Raw genomic sequence first — 19,880 nt, 5'->3', positions numbered from 1 at the left:
CACATTAACTGGCCCAAAGAAACATGGCATAACATTTTGTGGCCTGATGAGAGTAAAATTGTTCTTTTCGGGTCTAGTGGTTATCAACCGAACCTCAGGAGACCCCTGGGTACTGAATTCAAGCCACAGACTGTAAACCATGGTGGTGCAAAAATCATGGTGTTGAGAGGTTTTTTATACTAGAGTGTTGGGCGTACCTATCGTATACAAGGGAACATAGATCAGTTTGAAAACATCAGAATACTTGAAGAGATTATATTGCCTTTAAAGAGGAAATGCCACCAAAATGGGTGTTTCAACAACAACCCCAACCACACAAGCAAGAAAGCTAAATCTTGGTTCCAGACAAAAAGGATTGAGGTTATGGAGTGGCCAGCTTAATCCCCTGATCTCTACCCCATTGAAAATTTGTGGGGTGACATTTTTCTGACGCAAAACCTAAAACTTGACAGGAAATATGGATCCTGGATTGAAATACCTGTTTCTGGGTGCCAGAAGTTGGTTGACTTGATTTGACACAGATGTGCAGCAGTCATCAACAACAATTGTTATGCAACTAAATATTAAAAATTCAATTGTTTAAAGTGAAGTTAATTCTTAAGAAATGTATTCAGTTTTAAGTGTCTACAGAGAAAAATGTTGACACTGTTTTTTTTTGAACGGCTTAATATTCATTTTATTTGCTTCCCTTTAAAAGAACAAGACAGACTTATACATATTATGTTAATGCTTTGATTTTTTTTTATATTGAATGTGTAATGTTTTCAATACTAGGGGTGTCACGATTCTCCAAATCCTCGATTTGGTTACATTTTCGACTCTGAGAACACGATTCAATTCTCGATTTTTACTCTCTTTTTTTGAAAGACAAAAAATGCTATGCCATTAATATTTATTATTATTATTATTATTATTATTATTATTATAGTTCCTATTATTATAGGATTCCTTCTTGCACGCACATGGACTTAATGCGCGCGTCTTGGACTAGCATCTGAAATAAATCCAGCGCATCATAAGCAGCTGCGCTTCTCTGTTTCTCACGTGCACGCGCTCTCGCATTTGTCCAAATTCTAAACATAAACTAAAGCAGTAATCATTACATATTTGTTTAGTTTTATGTGTTTCATTCGAGCTGAGGCAAACTATCCCTTTTGTTTAAAATATAATCCGCTGCATCTTGGCGCCTCACTCTCGCGCACGTGCAGAGAGCTGCGCTATGTCCGAAGTCAGGTCACTAGGTATGATATGCATTTCAAGGAGTTGTAGCAATACATCCCTCATGTTTAAGATATAAATATCTGAGAGGTTTTTCCCCCCGCTTGGCAAGCCGACCAGACGTGACGTGGGGGCGTGGCAGCATCGGCGATCCCATTTTTAATTCGAAGTTCGAGGTTGTGACTTAATTTCGATCGATTTCGATTTAAAATTGAAATCGTGACACCCATATTCAATACATTTGAAATATGGAAATAAACTTTGTTTTTGAAATTTTTGCACTTTATTCACTTTTATCAGTACACTGCTATTATTTGAACATAACTGTATCTAACATGTAACACAAAATCTATATGTGGACACATCTTTACTTCTGTTTGCTGGTTTAAATCGTCTTTTTCCACAATGTGCAAAACAACAAATCAAATTTATGTTTTGAATTTCCTTCAGAAACCCGAAAACGTACGTTTTTGTGAATCAGCTTACATTGTATGTTAAAATGAATCCAAATCACTGTTCAACTCTGATTCGACAATTTGCAATGCTCTAATTACTGCTAGTAATATATTGTGGAAACAGTGTTGTTAACAGTAACAAGTAAGCTTATGTCTGATCGCTCCTGAAAGTCAATAGGAGAAAGTGTGTTCTGCTAAGATCCGTTACATGATTGTATTACATTATTAATAGACCCTTCAGCTGGCTCTAAAGTAGCTCATCAGGGCAATGTAAAATAAATCCCTAAATTTCTCTTATAAGCCTTTTATTAATTTGTCAGCTTCATTAGGATCTTTATTGGCTTGTGTTTTTTAAATTTTTATACCAGCGTGTATTCTGCTCATGGGAGAAAGGTGAGACACAGAGACTGTCTACAGGGCATTTGGTCGGTCAGTCGCTCTTCTGCTGCTTCAGGGCTGGTGTGTGTTGGCATTTAAAGTGGGAATCTGATAAGATTGCCTGTGATTAAATATTTACGGTCGGATTCTCGAGAAAGCAATGGGGAAATCTCCATGTATATTTGTGCATACATGCATGTTGCGTACCTGCTTTAAATGTCTTAAACCCATTATTTTCTCTATTCCACCTTTATGCATTAATTTCTACTGTATGACCCTTAATTTCTCTCATGTGAGTCATCTTTTTTCTTTTTGTCTGTTTCATTCGTGTCATCATTCTTTATCACTCGTTAATTGATGGTTTGTCCATTTTAGGTTTTCAATGAAGCTGCATTAAGCCTTATTTTAACCCCATACTGCGGTGCTGGTTTGGATGCGCATTTCCTGCATTTCTTGCCTATTTTTGGCTCTTAAGGTAAAATGTTAAATGCTTCTTCGTTTTTATGTCTAATTTAAACAGTGATTTCTTGCATGCCCATTGCATCTGTGGTATTTCTGTTTGTGCCAACATGGACTAACAGGAAGGATTACAATCCAAAGTTTCTTTTCATTCACGGAAATAGTGTATAAATAGTTGTACAATTTTGTTGTACTGAATACAAAGTTTTGTGATAAACCTTTTTGGCCCCACCAAACTAAGCAGTTTGAAATAAAAGTAACAGGAAATAAAGTTAAAACCATACAGTATTGCTGACCTTGGAGTAAATATATAAAAAGTATCCTAAATGTATTTATATCAACTGTGATATTGCTTACAAGACCCAGAGGTTTAAGTTCATGTCTACACCTTTATGCGACATAGGCTTGTTCATTACTTGCAGTATATGATTTAGAATTTACATAATAATGTCTTTGCCAGTATTTGTACATTACTTTAACCTAGTATTACAAAGAGAAATTAGCCACTGCTGTCATTTCAATAATCTTGCATTACAAAGCAACGTTGACCATCCTGTCATCTTTGTGAATAGAGATGAATAGAGAAAAGAGCATCTTTACAGTCACACCTTGTTTCCTCAACTAGGCCTACAACAAATCAGGCTTTATGAAAACATTACATTGGTTTGTCTATCATGAAAGGGCTTTTGCTGATCAGACCTGAAATTCTGGTTTTTAAAGCTACAATCCATAACTTTCTTTACAGGTGAACAAAAATAAGATATTTCAGCAAACACATAAATAATCTGTGTTGAAAATTATGTCCCTACGAAACGGATTGGATGTAACGTTGTTACGTAATCAGGATACAAAAAAGTAACTATTCTTTTAAGATTACAGATTACAGTTCAGAAATTAGGATAACAATGGTTTCACTTAAAATTAAATAAATCATTATTTTGGCATAATAACATTTAGGCTGGATTTACACTGCAAATCTTGATGCCGAATTTTGATTTGTTGCCTATAGACGGTTTCAGCAGTAACAACATAAACAAGAGGCTTTCATGGTCAACACGTAACTTCTGGTAAACTCCGCTAAGAATAAATAACAACAAAGTACTTTAAAGGAACAGTATGTAGGATTGTGGCCAAAACTGGTACTGCAATCACAAAACTTGTGGCTAAAACTGGTACTGCAAGCACACAGCTAGTGGCCAATTCACAACATGACAACATAAACATCAGTTGAGGGCTGCAACTCCACTTTTTAAATGACAATATCCTGAATGGACCACTGTTGTTAGTGATATAAGTATTTGAAATGAAAATGATTTCTTAATGTCTAGTGACATACCAGGGCCATTTTATGATTAATTGATATACATTTTTACATACTGTTCCTTTAAACGTAGTTTATTTATATAACAACAAAATAAACAACACATAGATTACCTAGGAAATAAAATTTTTTTTTTTTCAATGAGGTATTTGTTCAAGAGTTCAGTTTAGCAACTAGTCAGACCATTAAAAAAGCTGAAACGGAAGTAAAGTTCAGACCATACGTGTATCGCGTCACAGCACATGCGTCCGATGAAACTGTCTATATTCGTTTTTTTTTTTTTTTTTTTGCTTTAATGACTCGCTTACATCATCTTTTAACACCGACTGCATTTACCCTAAACACTATAACAATTCAAGGTAGACATACTGAGCAGCTTAAACCTCAGAGGAAGTAAAATGTCACGATATGCAATGGAAAGAGACAAAATTATTATAAGAGATACAATATTATAGAGCTTTATTTCTGTAACAAGACATAAAACTTCAACATTACTTTACTTAGCGGAGCCTTTGTCCTCCATTGAGCTGCTAAGAAAAGTCACGTGATCATCCAGTGTCGCATTTTCAATGACGCACAACATGTCTTGATATGGGAATATGGATCCGATCTGTCCGGTTACATTGCAGATGCAGATAGGCCTGTCACAATAGCTACTTTTCATAAGGCGGTTAATTACCCCAGAAATAATGACGATAGTCGAAAGCATTGTCTTTTTAAGACTATTTTATGTGACTAATTATACATAACAACAAAATAGCATAATAGCATAATAAAAAAACACTACAGAGGTCATGTCCATTTACCGTGCGATAATATGAATGAATGAGACCTGAAACCGATCTGAGAATTTGGAATTTATGTGATTTTTTTTTTCTTGTTAGCTAAAATGTTGTGTTTGTTTTTGCTTTAAAATTCTGTGTTTGGTATGATAGCAGGTGTAAGTTTTCTAGTGGTCACTTCTCAATCTGTTCTTGCAGAAATATTAAAACAAGATGTTCGCTGTATAGGTATAGGGGAACTTCCACTGCCAATGTCCCAGGCCAATTTAAGGCTTCAGTCAACATTTTCAAATACATACAAACACACATTTACCTGTAGATTGTGTAGACTTGTGTAGACATTTTTAAATATTGATATAAACTATAATAATTTTTCTGCATGTTAAAAAGAAAATAATAATAATTGGATTACTGCCGTCCATTATGGTAAACAGAAATGTCTGTTAATTTCCGAATAATACAATTTAGTTCATTGTTTACATTAACAATTCTTATTGAGTGCACCGTGTTATGGTATACACATACAGTGCACCTTCTAGTGTGGTCTGGTTGAATAATTTGACTAATACGCGAGGTCATCTAAAAAAAGAAAATTTGCATATTTTGCACAAAATACGCCTACTGCAAATTGGAAATTTTGAAATTTCCCTCTGGCATAAGGCGGATGCCCAGGTTGCCTAGGGGCCCTTAAAGGATTAATGAAGTGCTCTTTAGAAAGGAGTTTCACTATCAGTCTATTACAGATGCTCCTTTCCAGCAACAGATCCAATAACTCCATAAACGTGCACACGCAGACACTAAGCCCTACAGTTAAGCCCCTCATGGGTGTGGAGGGTGTCCCCTGGTGCTCAAACACTGGGAGCAGAAGTGTGAGTCGATATCCTGAGTGCATATCAGTAACGTTAAAGTGGCAGCACGCATTGAACCCCCACCGTTACCTCCCTTTAACAATGCTGTCGTCATTTACTCTCTACAGCTCTTGTGGCTGTCAGCATCCTACTGTAGATAATGTTACCTTGGTAGCATACTGTATGTAAATTATTGACATTGACAAATAATAGGTTTAATAACATTATAGAAACTAAATGCAGGACTTGTTGGTTTAACTGTACTGTTGACATTTCTAGCTACCTGAATTTATGACCTTCATATGAATTTATATGGCTGGTAACAACTGACATACAATCCGACCACAAAATTGCAGTGTGTTTCCAAGCATTTGCATGTCTGCTTGCATACTTATAGGTAAATATTGTATTTTCCCCTAATGTTCTCTTTTAACCCCCTCCATCATTTTAGTTATCTCTAAGCTTTCACACAGCGGTTGTGCCATCTGCTCCAGTCTATAAACACAGCAGGCGTTTGTATGTGCAGAACAGCTTTGTACTGATTGTTACATCTCGATAATTCAATCTCGCGCTTGGCTCGTCTGTTCCAGTGGAGCTGTGCTGTCTGGATCTCGGGAAAGGCTTTGGACCGTAGGGGATTAGTTAGACAAGTGTCAGGGGGATTTGAACCCATTACCTTCTGTTTGCCACCTTGGCCAGTGATTACTTAAACTGATACAAAATAAGATTTATTTTGTAAGTCTTCAGTTTTTAAATGTATTTCTAAATTATTTCCCACAAAGACAATTTCAAAATTCAGCAGCGTTGTCTGTGAATCGTCATGATTGTCAAATCGTACACATTTTTTACAGCTAATTGCTTTCGCCTTTACACGTACTGTTTTCCTTTCATTGCCACCGATGTGAAAGAGCAAACTACCATTAAAAGAAGTGTAAGACTGTACAGTAAATCTCAGGTATGCACCAAGGGCTATTTATTTTCATTCTTTTTTTCTGGTCGATGCTATCCTACAATTCTTTTTTTAAACTTTTTTTTGTGTTGGGGTAATTCTTGAAAAATCCTTTATTAGTGCAAGCAAACAGAGCAAAGGTGATTCAATGTTTGGTTGATAGGAGTGGTCTAAGGGAATGTATGTTTGTAGAAGAAATCCTTTAAGTTGCTTTTTGCCAAATACCTCGTCGAAAGTTACAAATGTTTTGGTTTCCAAAAGCTGAGGGGGAATGACGATCTTGGATCACCCCTTTGTGAAGTGAGGTTTGTCAGCCGATCTGTAATTAACATTAAATACATTATATAGTACACATTTTACACAATAACATCAGCTTAGTGTAGTTTTTGATGTGCTTTAGCTGTAATTTGAACTAAGGTAATTTTACCAGAAGTTTGTTCTATGAAAGCCGTTTGTTTATGTTGTTACTGCTGAAACCGTCTATATCCAACTTCAGATTTGTAGCATTTGTTTTGCATTTTGTGTCTATTCATTTATGTCATACAGAGTTCATATATTGTGTAATTGTTCACACACAAGCTCAATTCAATCAGTGTTAACTTGGTGCATTTAAAACTCCTTAAAGTCGATAACAGCAGTAAGCATTCTGCTCAGAGGAGGAATTAGTGTAGTGAACTAAAGAGAAGTCTGTACATGTAATCCTCTCCTTGTGGGGTATTTGGGGCAACTGGGTTTTTTTAGCGCTTGGGGTTGTGGGGGGTTGGGACGTCAATTCATGAGGCATCACAAAAAAATATGTTTGACTCAAGCTGTGATGACAAATTCTAAACCTGTAATGCTGCGTTCAGACCAGTCGCGGTAGAGGCATCAAGCGCGAGTGATTTCAATGTTAAGTAAATGTGACGACGCATTGATGCGTGTCTGGAGGTTTCGTGGCTTGAATGAGGCATAGTTGCGATTCCGCCTCGTTCGCGTGTCTAGTTTGCGCAAATTGAGCGTTGCTGCGGGAAACGCGCAAGTTAAAAAACTTTGCCGGAAAAACACGCTGCGTTAACCAATCAGGAGGTTGCTCTAGTAGTGACGTGAGTACAGAAATTGAGTCGCAGAAGCCCCTCCCACGATGTGAATTTCCGCATGAATGTCTCGATATCTAGAATTTCACACGCCTCTTTCACGAGTGAATGAAGCAAATAAACTCAAAATGTTCAAGCGGCAAACTAGACACGAATTTAACGCCTCAAACGCTGCTCGTGTGACCCACGGTTAAAGGGACATTCTAACTTTGGTTGTTGTGATAATTCTGCTTTGTTGATCAGTTGTTGTATGATGCGCCGGTTGGTTGTTGTGATATTTATTCCACCCCTCCGTCACTGTTATTGGACGGCCGTGTGAGAACTGACATTGACGAGCTTTTTTAGCGCTGAACGCAGAAAAAGAAAACCCTTTTTTGAAAAACTTTCTTTGGAAACAATTGAAAACATATGCTGACCGCCGGCATAAAAGCTTTGGTGTGCACGCCCCCTAAGCCCTGTCGACAACTTTATTACTTATTACACTGATTTTTTTTTTATTAAATTCAATGAATCATTTTTTTCAGTGTAAGTGTTTGTGGTTGCTCTATAAATCTTGATTATTAACTTAAGGGGACTCCCCTAGAGTTAAACATTTGATTCTTACCATATTGAAATCCATTCAACTGATCTTTGGGTCTGGCGCTAGCACTTTTAGCATAGCTTAGCACAATGCATTGAATTTGATTAAACCATTATCATCGCGTTAAAAAAAAATTCAAAATCCCTGGTAGCCCTTCGGGCAGGCACTCTTTTGTAGCCCGAAATTAATGCAAGTAGCTCGAATAAAAAATACATTACTTTTAATGTAGAATATTGAGAAAAAATCTAGTAAACACGGACCAAATTTTGCCAATACAAAGCCAATAAGGCCTCTAACAACGTTTAATTTGCTATTCTTGTTGTTGTTTTGATGCTGTTGTTTTTTTAACAAACAAAAAAACTGGATTTCCATGCAAACCAAGTGTTACTGCTCATCTCCACACCAGATAAACTTACCATTTAATACTGGTTCAGTGTGTCACTAAACTTACATTCTGGATCATCCAGTTACAGATTGGATAATTTTTTCGATCCGAAAAATAGGGGCTACTGTTGCTTTGAGAAGCGATTCTGCACAGAGACACATATACTGTAGCATTTTTCGTAATTCTCTTCACTGCCCGTACAATCTTTATCACTTTGAAGCTTGCTGCGAGAGATTTATTTTTTTACGTGAGGATAGTAATGACTAACAGGACGAAGTTGGAGGATTTCGCACAACAAATACATGACAAATCAGTACGGATTGCTTCTTGTACTGCGGCTCACGCGACTGCGACCGCGAAAGTGAAAGTAAAGTATCGAGCGTGCACTCAAACGCAATTTAAATACCCGATGCCTGATTTTCATACACCACAATTACCCATTCAAATATGTGAGAGAATGCATAAGCATTTAAATATATTTTTCCTCCCTATAAGTCAAGATAGCCCGACGGCAGATATGGCTAAACTATACTCTCATTCTGGCGTAATAACCAAGAACTTTGGTGATGAACATGGCTGCAGCAGGCGTAGTGATATTACACACTGCCCAAAAATAGTCCCCTGCCATTGTAAGTAACCAAGGGGACTATTTTCGGGCAGTTCATGATATCCCTACGCCTGCTGCAGCCATGTTACATCAGCAAAAAAAGTGTTTTCTTTGTCTGCGTTCAGCGCTAAGCACCAAGAGTTGAAAAATATTCAACTTTGGGTAAAAAGCTCAACTCATCAATGTCAGTTCTCACACGCCTGTCCAATCACAGTGAAGGAGGGGTGGGATAAACATCACAACAACCATCCGGCACATCGTACAACGACTGATCAACAAAGCAGAATTATCACAACAACCAAAGTGCTCAGCTGAAAAAGCTGTCAGTCGGCTAAAATAAAATTGATAGTCGCGTATAAAAAGCTTTGGTGTGCACACCTCCTTAGAATTTGTTTAAGGTTTTTGCTTTTTGCTTGTCATGTTTCAAACAACTGCATATTCTGCATTTATCACACGGAGGATGCACACACAAAAATAAACGTAAAGCTGTTTTTCTCAACAGAAAAGTGAAAAGGATATAAAAGTTGAGGTGCATGTGAATGACATGTGTCTGAGTTCACATGTGATTGTGTATCATTCACAGACCATATCCAAATTGATACCACAGTGCGGAGCTGCCCTGGAGTCGTGTATACAATATGTGTTTCCTGGGGTTTACTGTAAACCCATAACTTATGCACTGCTAATACAATGCTCTACGATGTGAGCTACAGGAACTCATACAGAATGCTTGGTATTTTACAAAAATGTATCTGTACAGTATAAGCTGAAATGTACTGGAAAAAAACAAAACAAATATCTGTTCATATCAAAAAATCATTCAACTTGTATGTATATTGTGAGAAAGCGTGTGCCTGTCTGTGGGTAGTTGGATGGATGACTGTTTGCTCATTTTCAAGCTTCATTTCCCAGATAGATTTTTAGGATTTAGACAATAACTACACATTAGATGTGCGGGGGGCAGAAGGAGGAGGTTGGGGATTTCTCTGTATTGAACCATGAGCGGAATGAAAAATGCTGGAAGTGGTTTGATATTCTATGTGTAGACAAATGTTTAGTTATATAGTTTAAAGCACCTCCAGTAAGCACTGTATTCTTTTTGTATGCTGGTACTGCACAATTCTGCAGATTTTTGTTTCGTAAATGCAACCAACAATACACCAAACCCAGCAAGACCTGTTGATGTGTTCTTGATAAATCGGCATAGTCACAACTTAAAAGTTTACCGTATCTGAATGTAAAGCCCAGTGGATGGCACAGCGGGTGTGTGGTTGTTTTAAAAGTCGAATCTGACTATTGTGATCTATTTTCAGTCTAGATTTATTATTTAATTGCAATTCAGAGATCATTTTTAGTTTTTTTGTGGTCTTTATTGTGCTTGTTTGCAATCTCTGTTTAAAAGAAATTACAGATTACTGTACACATTTGCCTTACAAAGTCAAATGATGTCACCAGAGGTGGGTAGTAACGAATTACATTTACTTCGTTACATTTACTTGAGTACATTTTTCGGGTAACTAGTACTTTTAGAGTAAATTTAAGGATGGGTACTTTTACTCTTACTCAAGTACATTTCTAGTGAAAAAACTGTACTTTTACTTCGCTACATTCGGCGGCGTTACTGCGCTACTGTCAAATGGTAATAATTAATGAATATATATTTTTAAAGTTTATAGGGCGTGTTCGAAATTTGCGCGAAACAGGCTGCGTCATCCCTTTAGCGCGCGACCGCGCGGTCACCCTTTTAGCGCGCGCGACCTCGCGGTCGCGTAGATGATAGGAGAAGCAGATGAGGGCGCGTGTGCGTTGTGCGAGTTATCGGAGGCAGATCATGCGTGGCTTCAAGTTCGGTCTATGTTTTCACTCCAAGAGGTCAAAAAGAATAGTTTCATAATGTGATGCGTGCTTTGTTCAATAAACGAGCTGACATCTCAGCGTACAGGAATTCAAGATCCAGCCTGAAGTAAGTGTCACAGTATTGTCTATTTGAACAGTATTAATGGTCATTTCACCCACTGTCCGAGTTTTTTTTGCCATATGCACTCTTGTGCAAGCGATTCTAATATCCTATTGTAAGTTAAAGGAATAGTCTACTCATTTTCAATATTAAAATATGTTATTACCTTAACTAAGAACTGTTGATACATCCCTCTATCATCTGTGTGCCTGCACGTAAGCGCTGGAGCGCGCTGCGACGCTTCGATAGCATTTAGCTTAGCCCCATTCATTCAATGGTACCATTTAGAGATAAAGTTAGAAGTGACCAATCACATCAACGTTTTTCCTATTTAAGACGAGTAGTTATACGAGCAAGTTTGGTGGTACAAAATAAAACGTAGTGCTTTTCTAAGCGGATTTAAAAGAGGAACTATATTCCACGGCGCAACAGCACCCATGGGAGCACCCCGACTCGGCGCAGTAACACCCTCCCTCTCCCATTATGAGAGTGAGAAGGGGAGCGGACTTTTCAGGCGAGTCGAAGAACTCCCAAAAGTGCTATTACGCCATACAATATAGTTCCTCTTTTAAATCCGCTTAGAAAAGCGCTACGTTTTATTTTGTACCACCAAACTTGCTCGTATAACTACTCGTCTTAAATAGGAAAAACGTTGATGTGTTTGGTCACTTCTAACTTTATCTCTAAATGGTACCATTGAATGAATGGGGCTAAGCTAAATGCTATCGAAGCGTCGCAGCGCGCTCCAGCGCTTACGTGCAGGCACACAGATGATAGAGGGATGTATCAACAGTTCTTAGTTAAGGTAATAACATATTTTAATATTGAAAATGAGTAGACTATTCCTTTAAACCATACAAACAGCACGTTCACATCTGCACATTTCCATATCATTTCCCCACAATTAAACAAACTTAACAGCATAATATAATGACTGCATTTATACACAAATCCGGACACCTCACTAATGTGTAGAAAATATATTCAAATAAAAACGGGATTGTATTTTATTTAAATCCTTCCTAAAGAATGAATGAATAAAAATAAAAGAATAAAGATTGATTTGAAAGAAACATGTATTATATATTATAATAAATGTAGAGATGATTTGCAAAAACAGATAAGTTCTATATGAAATTCTAAAATGATCATTTTTATTAAGCTTCTGTTTATGTTCAGTAATTGCACTTTAATGGCAATGAAAATAACCTATTCATATAAAAACATGATAACAAACAGACACACACGTTCTTATTTGTTTACTGTTTGCATGTTTAAAGGCAGACGCTGACAAGTTTGTGTTGTGAACATGAAAATAAATACAGAGTTAACCGTCAGAAAAACATCTGTGTGTGTGTGTGTGTTTGAGATTTTTTCTCAAACGACACATTACGTGATGTTAATGTACCCATTGCAGGACTGAGATAGGCTGCTTTACTTGTATATAAGCAGAACAATGAGACTCTTAAGGAGAGGTTTGTGAAAACACTCCAAGAAGTCTGAAATTCAGTGCTTTTGTGCTACTTCTCTATCAGATCAGAAGTAACGAGTAACTAAGTACTTGAGTAGTTTTTTCATCTAATACTTTTTTACTCTTACTCAAGTAAATAATTAGATTGATACTTTTACTTTTACTTGAGTACATTTTTGTATAAGTACTTGTACTTTTACTTGAGTACAGATTTTGGGTACTCTACCCACCTCTGGATGTCACCGATATTACCAGCGTGCGTGCACACCAAGACTTTTAGAGGCTGTTTACACTTGGCATTAACATGCGTTTTCGTCAATCGGATCATAAATGGACGACGTTAATGCTAGGTGTAAAGGGTGTTTAAAACGTTTTGAGCTCGTCCACTTTCAGCCACTTTCAACCACATCCAGAGGTAGTCGAAACCACTTTCGATCGGATCGCTTTGGAGTTGCGGAATGCACATGTGGTTGAATGCGTTCGAATAGCCACACGCGACCGCCTTCTCTCCGCCCATTTATCTAATCTGAGGTATTAAACACAAGTTTTACGTCTTTTTTGACTTCTGCCGTGAACATACGGTGAACAGCGCTATTTGTAACCTTTCATTGATAAAACTAAAGCGGCTGATATCCGTAGTTTCGTTTTGAAAGTGTGTGAAAGTTGCGACGGTTTACAGCGTGGAAGAAAACCGCTAGCTGCTAGCTTTTTTGAAAAATGCCAAGCTTCCATTGGAAACAATTGAAAACATGCGCCGGCCGCAGACGTAAAAGCTTTGGTGTGCATGCCCCCTAATTGCACCTGACTTATAAATCCTTACTATTAGCTTACCGTTGTTAGTGAGGAGGTGAGGAGGCAGTTTTTAACACTGCATTTTTATAGTATGTGCTGTACTTTCTCAAAAACAGATTTTTCACTCTAAATTCTGCTGGGTTATTTTTAACACAGTGGTGGGTAATTATTGGACAGAACACATATTGGGTTAATAAATAAACCTATGCTGGGTTGTTTCAACTCATGGTTAGGTTAACAACCCAGCATAGGTTTATGTATAACCCAACATGTGTTCTGTCGTATATTTACCCAGCTTTGGGTTTAAAAAAAAAACAGCAGAATTTAGAGTAGTTTTAAACCAAAAAAAGCTTTGCAGTTTTGCAGATTGCAGCTTTGTTGTTTTATGTAACATATTATAAATTCAAAATGTGTGGGACTGGAAACGGGTCTACGGGGGTGGCAGAGTTTATGAGGTCAAGTATGTGATATTTCTTAAAAACAGTCTAACAAAAAATCTATACAATTTGTATTGATACTTAAATTGGTCAATAAGTTGGCAGTCGTTCAGACAGACTTGGGCCAATAAAATTGATATTGTTAACTAGCGCAACCAATTCATTAAAAATCCTCTATTCTGTGGGTAATAGCATAGGATATTACAAACTGATGGATTTTTCAGATTGTCTTTGCTAATTGACACAGATACGGTCAGCTGACTTTTATTTGATTAAAGATCTGGACTGCTATAGGTCAGCAGTTGCAGAAAAAAATCCAAAAAGCCATTTTTGTATTTCAAATTGTATCTAAGGTACCCATACCATACCATATCCTGGCCTGTTGTGTTTTACCTGCAGTATTTGTTCCAGCTGCCTTTAGAAACATGCAGTAAATGTGAATGTGATATTTTTAGCAGGATCCGATCTGTATATACATTTTAAATAATGTTGACACAACTGCTGGATCTTGGCACATGTGTTTTACAAATCGCAAAACAATCCAATAGTAAAGGAAAAGCTTAAGATGAGTTGTCCAGTATGGGAAAATTTCATCATTAAGTGTGTTTGCATACACAGTCTTACACCGATTATGGTTAATAAATTGAAAATGTGTAAGGTCATGTAAACGCATTAAATGCTTTTCTTTTATTGGGGAAAATTACTTTTTTACTTAGTATTTTTGTCTTGTTTTCAGTAGAAATTCTTAAATCAAGATGTATTTTCATGGTGAGCAAAATACGAAAATAAGTCTGATCTGCATGGGTAGTTTTTTTGCTTATTCTTCCGATTTTCTGTTGCATTTAAAGGCCTTTTTTTATATGTGCATGTCTGTGTGTGTAAAAGATAAATTCTGCAGACATGAGAAGAGATACAACTGTATAACTTTAGAAAAATTTCCCACCATTTTTCGAATGATTAGTACTATAGACGTCAATGCCTGCGATAAAAAAACTGAAATCCAAATCCCAGTTTATTGCATAGCTGACTTATTGATTGCATGAAAACAGATTTCTATGACAAGCAAATTTTTTATAGTTTTCCGCTTATTCAGTACATGTAAATGTGCATACTAAATGAACCCAGCATACTGACTGGCATTCCAGAATGCAGTGGATTGTCTTGATGCATTAATTGCTTTTCAATAATCAGATTGATGCTTCCTCGTTTCCTTATTCCTCTCTCCTCCAGCCCGTGCCTTGGAAATCAATCACAGTTGTACATCATGAAGAGTATATCAGTTGTGTAAATATACTCCAAAGATGTGAGGACCTGGCGGAAAGGGAAAACTTCCAGGAGAAACAGGATTGAAGAAACACATGGGCATCGTAAGCAGAGGTTTTCATTAAAGAATATTTTGAAAACCTTTTTTATATTTAAGTGATGTACAGTCTTGTTCAAAATAATAGCAGTACAATGTGACTAACCAGAATAATCAAGGTTTTTAGTATATTTTTTTATTGCTACGTGGCAAACAAGTTACCAGTAGGTTCAGTAGATATTCAGAAAACAAATGAGACCCAGCATTCATGATATGCACGCTCTTAAGGCTGTGCAATTAAGCAATTAGTTGAATTAGTTGAAAGGGGTGTGCCCAAAAAAACAGCAGTGTGGCATTCAATCACTGAGGTCATCAATTTTGTGAAGAAACAGGTGTGAATCAGGTGGTCCCTATTTAAGGATGAAGCCAACACTTGTTGAACATGCATTTGAAAGCTGAGGAAAATGGGTCGTTCAAGACATTGTTCAGAAGAACAGCGTACTTTGATTAAAAAGTTGATTGGAGAGGGGAAAACCTATAAAGAGGTGCAAAAAATGATTGGCTGTTCAGCTAAAATGATCTCCACTGCCTTAAAATGGAGAGCAAAACCAGAGAGACGTGGAAGAAAACCGAAGACAACCATCAAAATGGATAGAAGAATAACCAGAATGGCAAAGGCTCAGCCAATGATCACCTCCAGGATGATCAAAGACAGTCTGGAGTTACCTGTAAGTACTGTGACAGTTAGAAGACGTCTGTGTGAAGCTAATCTATTTTCAAGAATCCCCCGCAAAGTACCTCTGTAAAAAAAAGGCATGTGCAGAAGAGGTTACAATTTGCCAAAGAACACATCAACTGGCCTAAAGAGAAATGGAGGAACATTTTGTGGACTGATGAGAGTAAAATTGTTCTTTTTGGGTCCAAGGGCCACAGGCAGTTTGTGAGATGACCCCCAAACTCTGAATTCAAGCCACAGTACACAGTGAAGACAGTGAAGCATGGAGGTGCAAGCATCATGATATGGGCATGTTTCTCCTACTATGGTGTTGGGCCTATTTATCGCATACCATGTATCATGGATCAGTTTGCATATGTTAAAATAATTAAAGAGGTCATTTTGACCTATGCTGAAGAGGACATGTCCTTGAAATTGTTGTTTCAACAAGACAATGACCCAAAACACACTAGTAAACGGGCAAAGTCTTGGTTCCAAACCAACAAAATTAATGTTATGGAGTGGCCAGCCCAATCTCCAGACCTTAATCCAATTGAGAACTTGTGGGGTGATATCAAAAATGTTGTTTCTGAAGCAAAACCAAGAAATGTGAATGAATTGTGGAATGTTGTTAAAGAATCATGGAGTGGAATAACAGCTGAGGTGTGCCACAAGTTGGTTGACTCCATGCCACACAGATGTCAAGCAGTTTTAAAAAACTGTGGTCATACAACTAAATATTAGTTTAGTGATTCACTGGATTGCTAAATCCCAGAATTTTTTTTGTACAAAATAGTTTTGAGTTTGTACAGTCAAAGGTAGACACTGCTATTTTTTTGAACACACCCCTTTCAACTAATTGCCCAATTGCACAGCCTTAAGAGCGTGCATATCATGAATGCTGGGTCTTGTTTGTTTTCTGAGAATCTACTGAACCTACTGGTAACTTGTTTGCCACATAGCAATAAAAAATATACTAAAAACCTTGATTATTCTGGTTAGTCACATTGTACTGCTATTATTTTGAACAATACTGTAAATGGGTTCCCAGTGCTTCTATCAAGCTAAAAATGTGAAAAAGAACAACCCAGTAACTTAGTTTTGGTAAACCATTCTTTGCAAACAAAAAACAGGTCATTAAAGTTTGGCTCCCCTTGTGATGTCAATAGGGGATAATACCACCTCTTTATCTGCACTATCCAACCACAGCACTGCCATTTAGTGCAGAGATCAACTCATTTTCATTTAAAAGGACACACCCAAAAACAGTGCATTTTTGCTAAACCTACAACCTAAGTGGCAATTTTAACATGCTATAATAAATTATCTATATGGTATTTTGAGCTAGAACTTCACATATATACTCTGGGGACACCAAAGATTTATTTTGACTTGAGGAAAGGAAACAAGACTAACAAAGTCATTAGAACCTGGCTCACTGCTTGACAAGATAGACATGAACCTTTAAACCCAGGCTTGAATCACCCCCATTGATGTCTGTTTTACATGAGACCAAAAATTGTCTTGGCCACCAAGTTGGGTTTAGGTATATGTATACATTATTTAAATATGGCAGATGTCAAAATAAATAATTTCAAAATGTTAATCTAATCACCCATTTCACACACTAATTAATCCAGTTGAGTCAAGTAAATTGCTTTTGTGATGGCTGTATGTGCTTTTTGAAGGATCTGAATTGTTTGATGTTTTCCCTTGTAGTGGAGCTACAAAGACAGGGTTTTGTTTTCTAAAAGTCTTTGTTTAGCTAAACAATGTCTAATACATCTGGGATGGAGATGATAGTCTGTGTCTGGCTGGCCACTCCTAAAGCGGCTGCTGTACCAGTCACACAAGCTTGGCTATAACGCAGTAACTCTACACGATCTCCTGAGAATACCCTTCCACAATAGGACCACTCAGCACCTGAGGATCACAGCTTGACTCTCAGTGTTTTCCCTCAAAAGCCATATTTTATTTCCAACAAAAACCGCAGCTCAGATTCTAATCTGATTGCCTTCATGCTGGCTTATTGTTACTTTGGATGACAAGGAATGATCGTGAATGTGTTGTGTATTGCTGGTCTCATTTTAACATTAAATTGAGAATCGTTGTTATGTTTAAGGAGATGGTTTGTAAATGTATTTCATTCTGTTAAATCACATTGCAGAATCTTTAGGACTTAAAGAGAGTTAAACTTGGTTTGTTTTAGACAAGATGAATCTGATTCACATAAATACAGTTGTGTTCAAAATTATTCAACCCCAACTGAAATTGATTGTTTTGGCCGGTTTGACATTGATTTTGATCATTCAGTCATCCTGCTTACAATTAAATCAAAGAGGCACGTGTAGGTCAGACAAAAATAACATAACATTTATAATGAAATAACCACAAATGTCTTTTCTGTGCTTACATCATTATCAGTTTTATTCAACCCCCAAGTGACATTCAATCTTAGTACTTAGTACAACATCCTTTTACAGTTAAAACAGCTTTTAAACGTGAAGCATAGCTTGACACAAGTGTCTTGCAGCGATCTACGGGTATCTTCGCCCCTTCATCCTGGGCAAAAGCCTCCAGTTCAGTCACATTCTTAGTCCTGTGCACTGCAACTGCTTTCTTTAAGTCCCACCAGAGGTTCTCAATCGGATTTAAGTCTGGTGACTGCGATGGCCACTTCAAAATGTTACAGCCTTTAATCTGCAACCATGCTCTAGTGGACTTGGAGGTATGCTTGGGATCATTGTCCTGTTGAAAGGTCCAACGTCTCCCAAGCCTCCCAATCGATCGGCCTCTGATTGGTAGCGGCTGATAATGGCATTAAATGACTTGATCGGTGCTCGCTAAATCTACCGATCTCATAAAGCGATCTTTCTGTTTACTTTTGGCATCAAAAGGATCCTTAATGCGGCTGCAATTAAAGACATTTTTACGTAGCGCAAGCATTTTTACAACCCGTTGCTCATGTGTGACATGCAGATTTGGATTTCTCTCTTTGCCTTTAAGGAGATATGTGTGTTCTAAGAAGACACGCTCCGGTCAACAACCCGAGGCGTCTTCACATCCCCATCATACAGCGTATACAACACATATCTATTGCGGACAATTGCATTCTCATGCCAAAAGTTTTTTATTTGCATGTGTTTTAAAGTTTTGAGCATTTAAACTTTAATTTTGCTCTCATCCTTGTACAGCTGGCACACGCACACACAGCAGCCTGAACATTTGGAGTGTATTCGCTTCATTCGCCGGTGAAATTCTAGTCATCGAGACATTCATGCGGAAATTCGTGTCATGGGAGGGGCTTCTGCGACTCCACTTGCATCCTGTAATCACGTCAATACTAGAGTAAGCTCCTGATTGGTTAACGCGCCGCGTTTTCCGCTAGTTCAAATTTTTCAACTCATGTGTTTGCCGCGGCAATGCTCAATTCGTGCCATTTGATGAGGTGGAATCGCGTCTAGCGCGTTAAAACAGTACGTACTGTATAGTATGAATCCTGCTGGTATGAATGCGATTCGGACGTACAACATTCGCCATGTTGATACATCACGTGCAGTGATGGGAATAACAGCGTTATAAGTAATCAGCGTTAGTAACTGCGTTATTTTTTTCAGTAACGAGTAATCAAATAAATGACTGTTTCCCCTGTTATAATGCCGTTATCGATACTGAAATTAAAATGCTGCGCGTTACTTAAATTGATCTCACTGTAGTGATTTTCACCTGCGTATGCTCGCTCTCTCAGCCAAACACTGTTTTTCTCTTGTGTGTGTATGTGTGTGTATGTTGGGAGAAGCATAACTGATGATGATTGGTGTGTGTGTGTTTTAGTGGGGGTGAGACAACCACATAGCTGCTGATGATTGGCTTAATTTCCATCATTAGGCAACCAGAGGCAGAGTTCACAAACAGGCACCACACTCGCACAGTCCGAGTCCGAGCGAGCAGTGTAAAAAAGTCTGAGCCACTTGGTCCCTTTTCGCTAGATTTAGCAATTTTCTATCACTTTAGTGAGTTTATAGGACAAATGTAGCTATATTTTCTGGCGTGGTTGGAGACTTTTGTAGACTGACATGAACATATGCGTTGTTTTTTCTTCTCAACGAGCAGCGGTGCTGTTGCTGTGCCCCATCTCAAAGTACTGACATGC

At 37.6% G+C, this 19,880-nt stretch overlaps 1 protein-coding gene across 5 annotated transcripts in view; it reads left to right on the top strand.

The window, feature by feature from the left end:
- Positions 1 to 19,880, top strand: part of gal3st3 (galactose-3-O-sulfotransferase 3) — a 29,828-nt gene that overhangs the window by 1,948 nt on the left and 8,000 nt on the right. The window contains exons 2-4 of one of the 5 annotated variants that reach the window (XM_055195332.2): positions 2,042 to 2,132; positions 2,427 to 2,526; positions 14,943 to 15,079. The exons of 1 other annotated variant lie outside the window; for it this stretch is intronic. In XM_055195332.2, coding sequence (XP_055051307.1) covers positions 15,071 to 15,079 — 9 coding nt within the window. In that variant the 5' untranslated portion in view covers positions 2,042 to 2,132; positions 2,427 to 2,526; positions 14,943 to 15,070. Of the gene's footprint in view, positions 1 to 2,041; positions 2,133 to 2,426; positions 2,527 to 14,942; positions 15,080 to 17,446; positions 17,757 to 19,880 lie in introns of those variants that run through there. 3 more of the 5 variants (XR_012360315.1, XM_055195331.2, XM_055195328.2) reach the window with 3 other exon arrangements.

Source organism: Misgurnus anguillicaudatus, chromosome 21 (genome assembly GCF_027580225.2).
Source record: "Misgurnus anguillicaudatus chromosome 21, ASM2758022v2, whole genome shotgun sequence".
NCBI classification, from domain to species: Eukaryota; Metazoa; Chordata; class Actinopteri; order Cypriniformes; family Cobitidae; genus Misgurnus; species Misgurnus anguillicaudatus.
The sequence above is the reverse complement of the archived record's forward strand: the minus strand, read 5'-3'. Positions and strand labels throughout refer to the sequence as shown.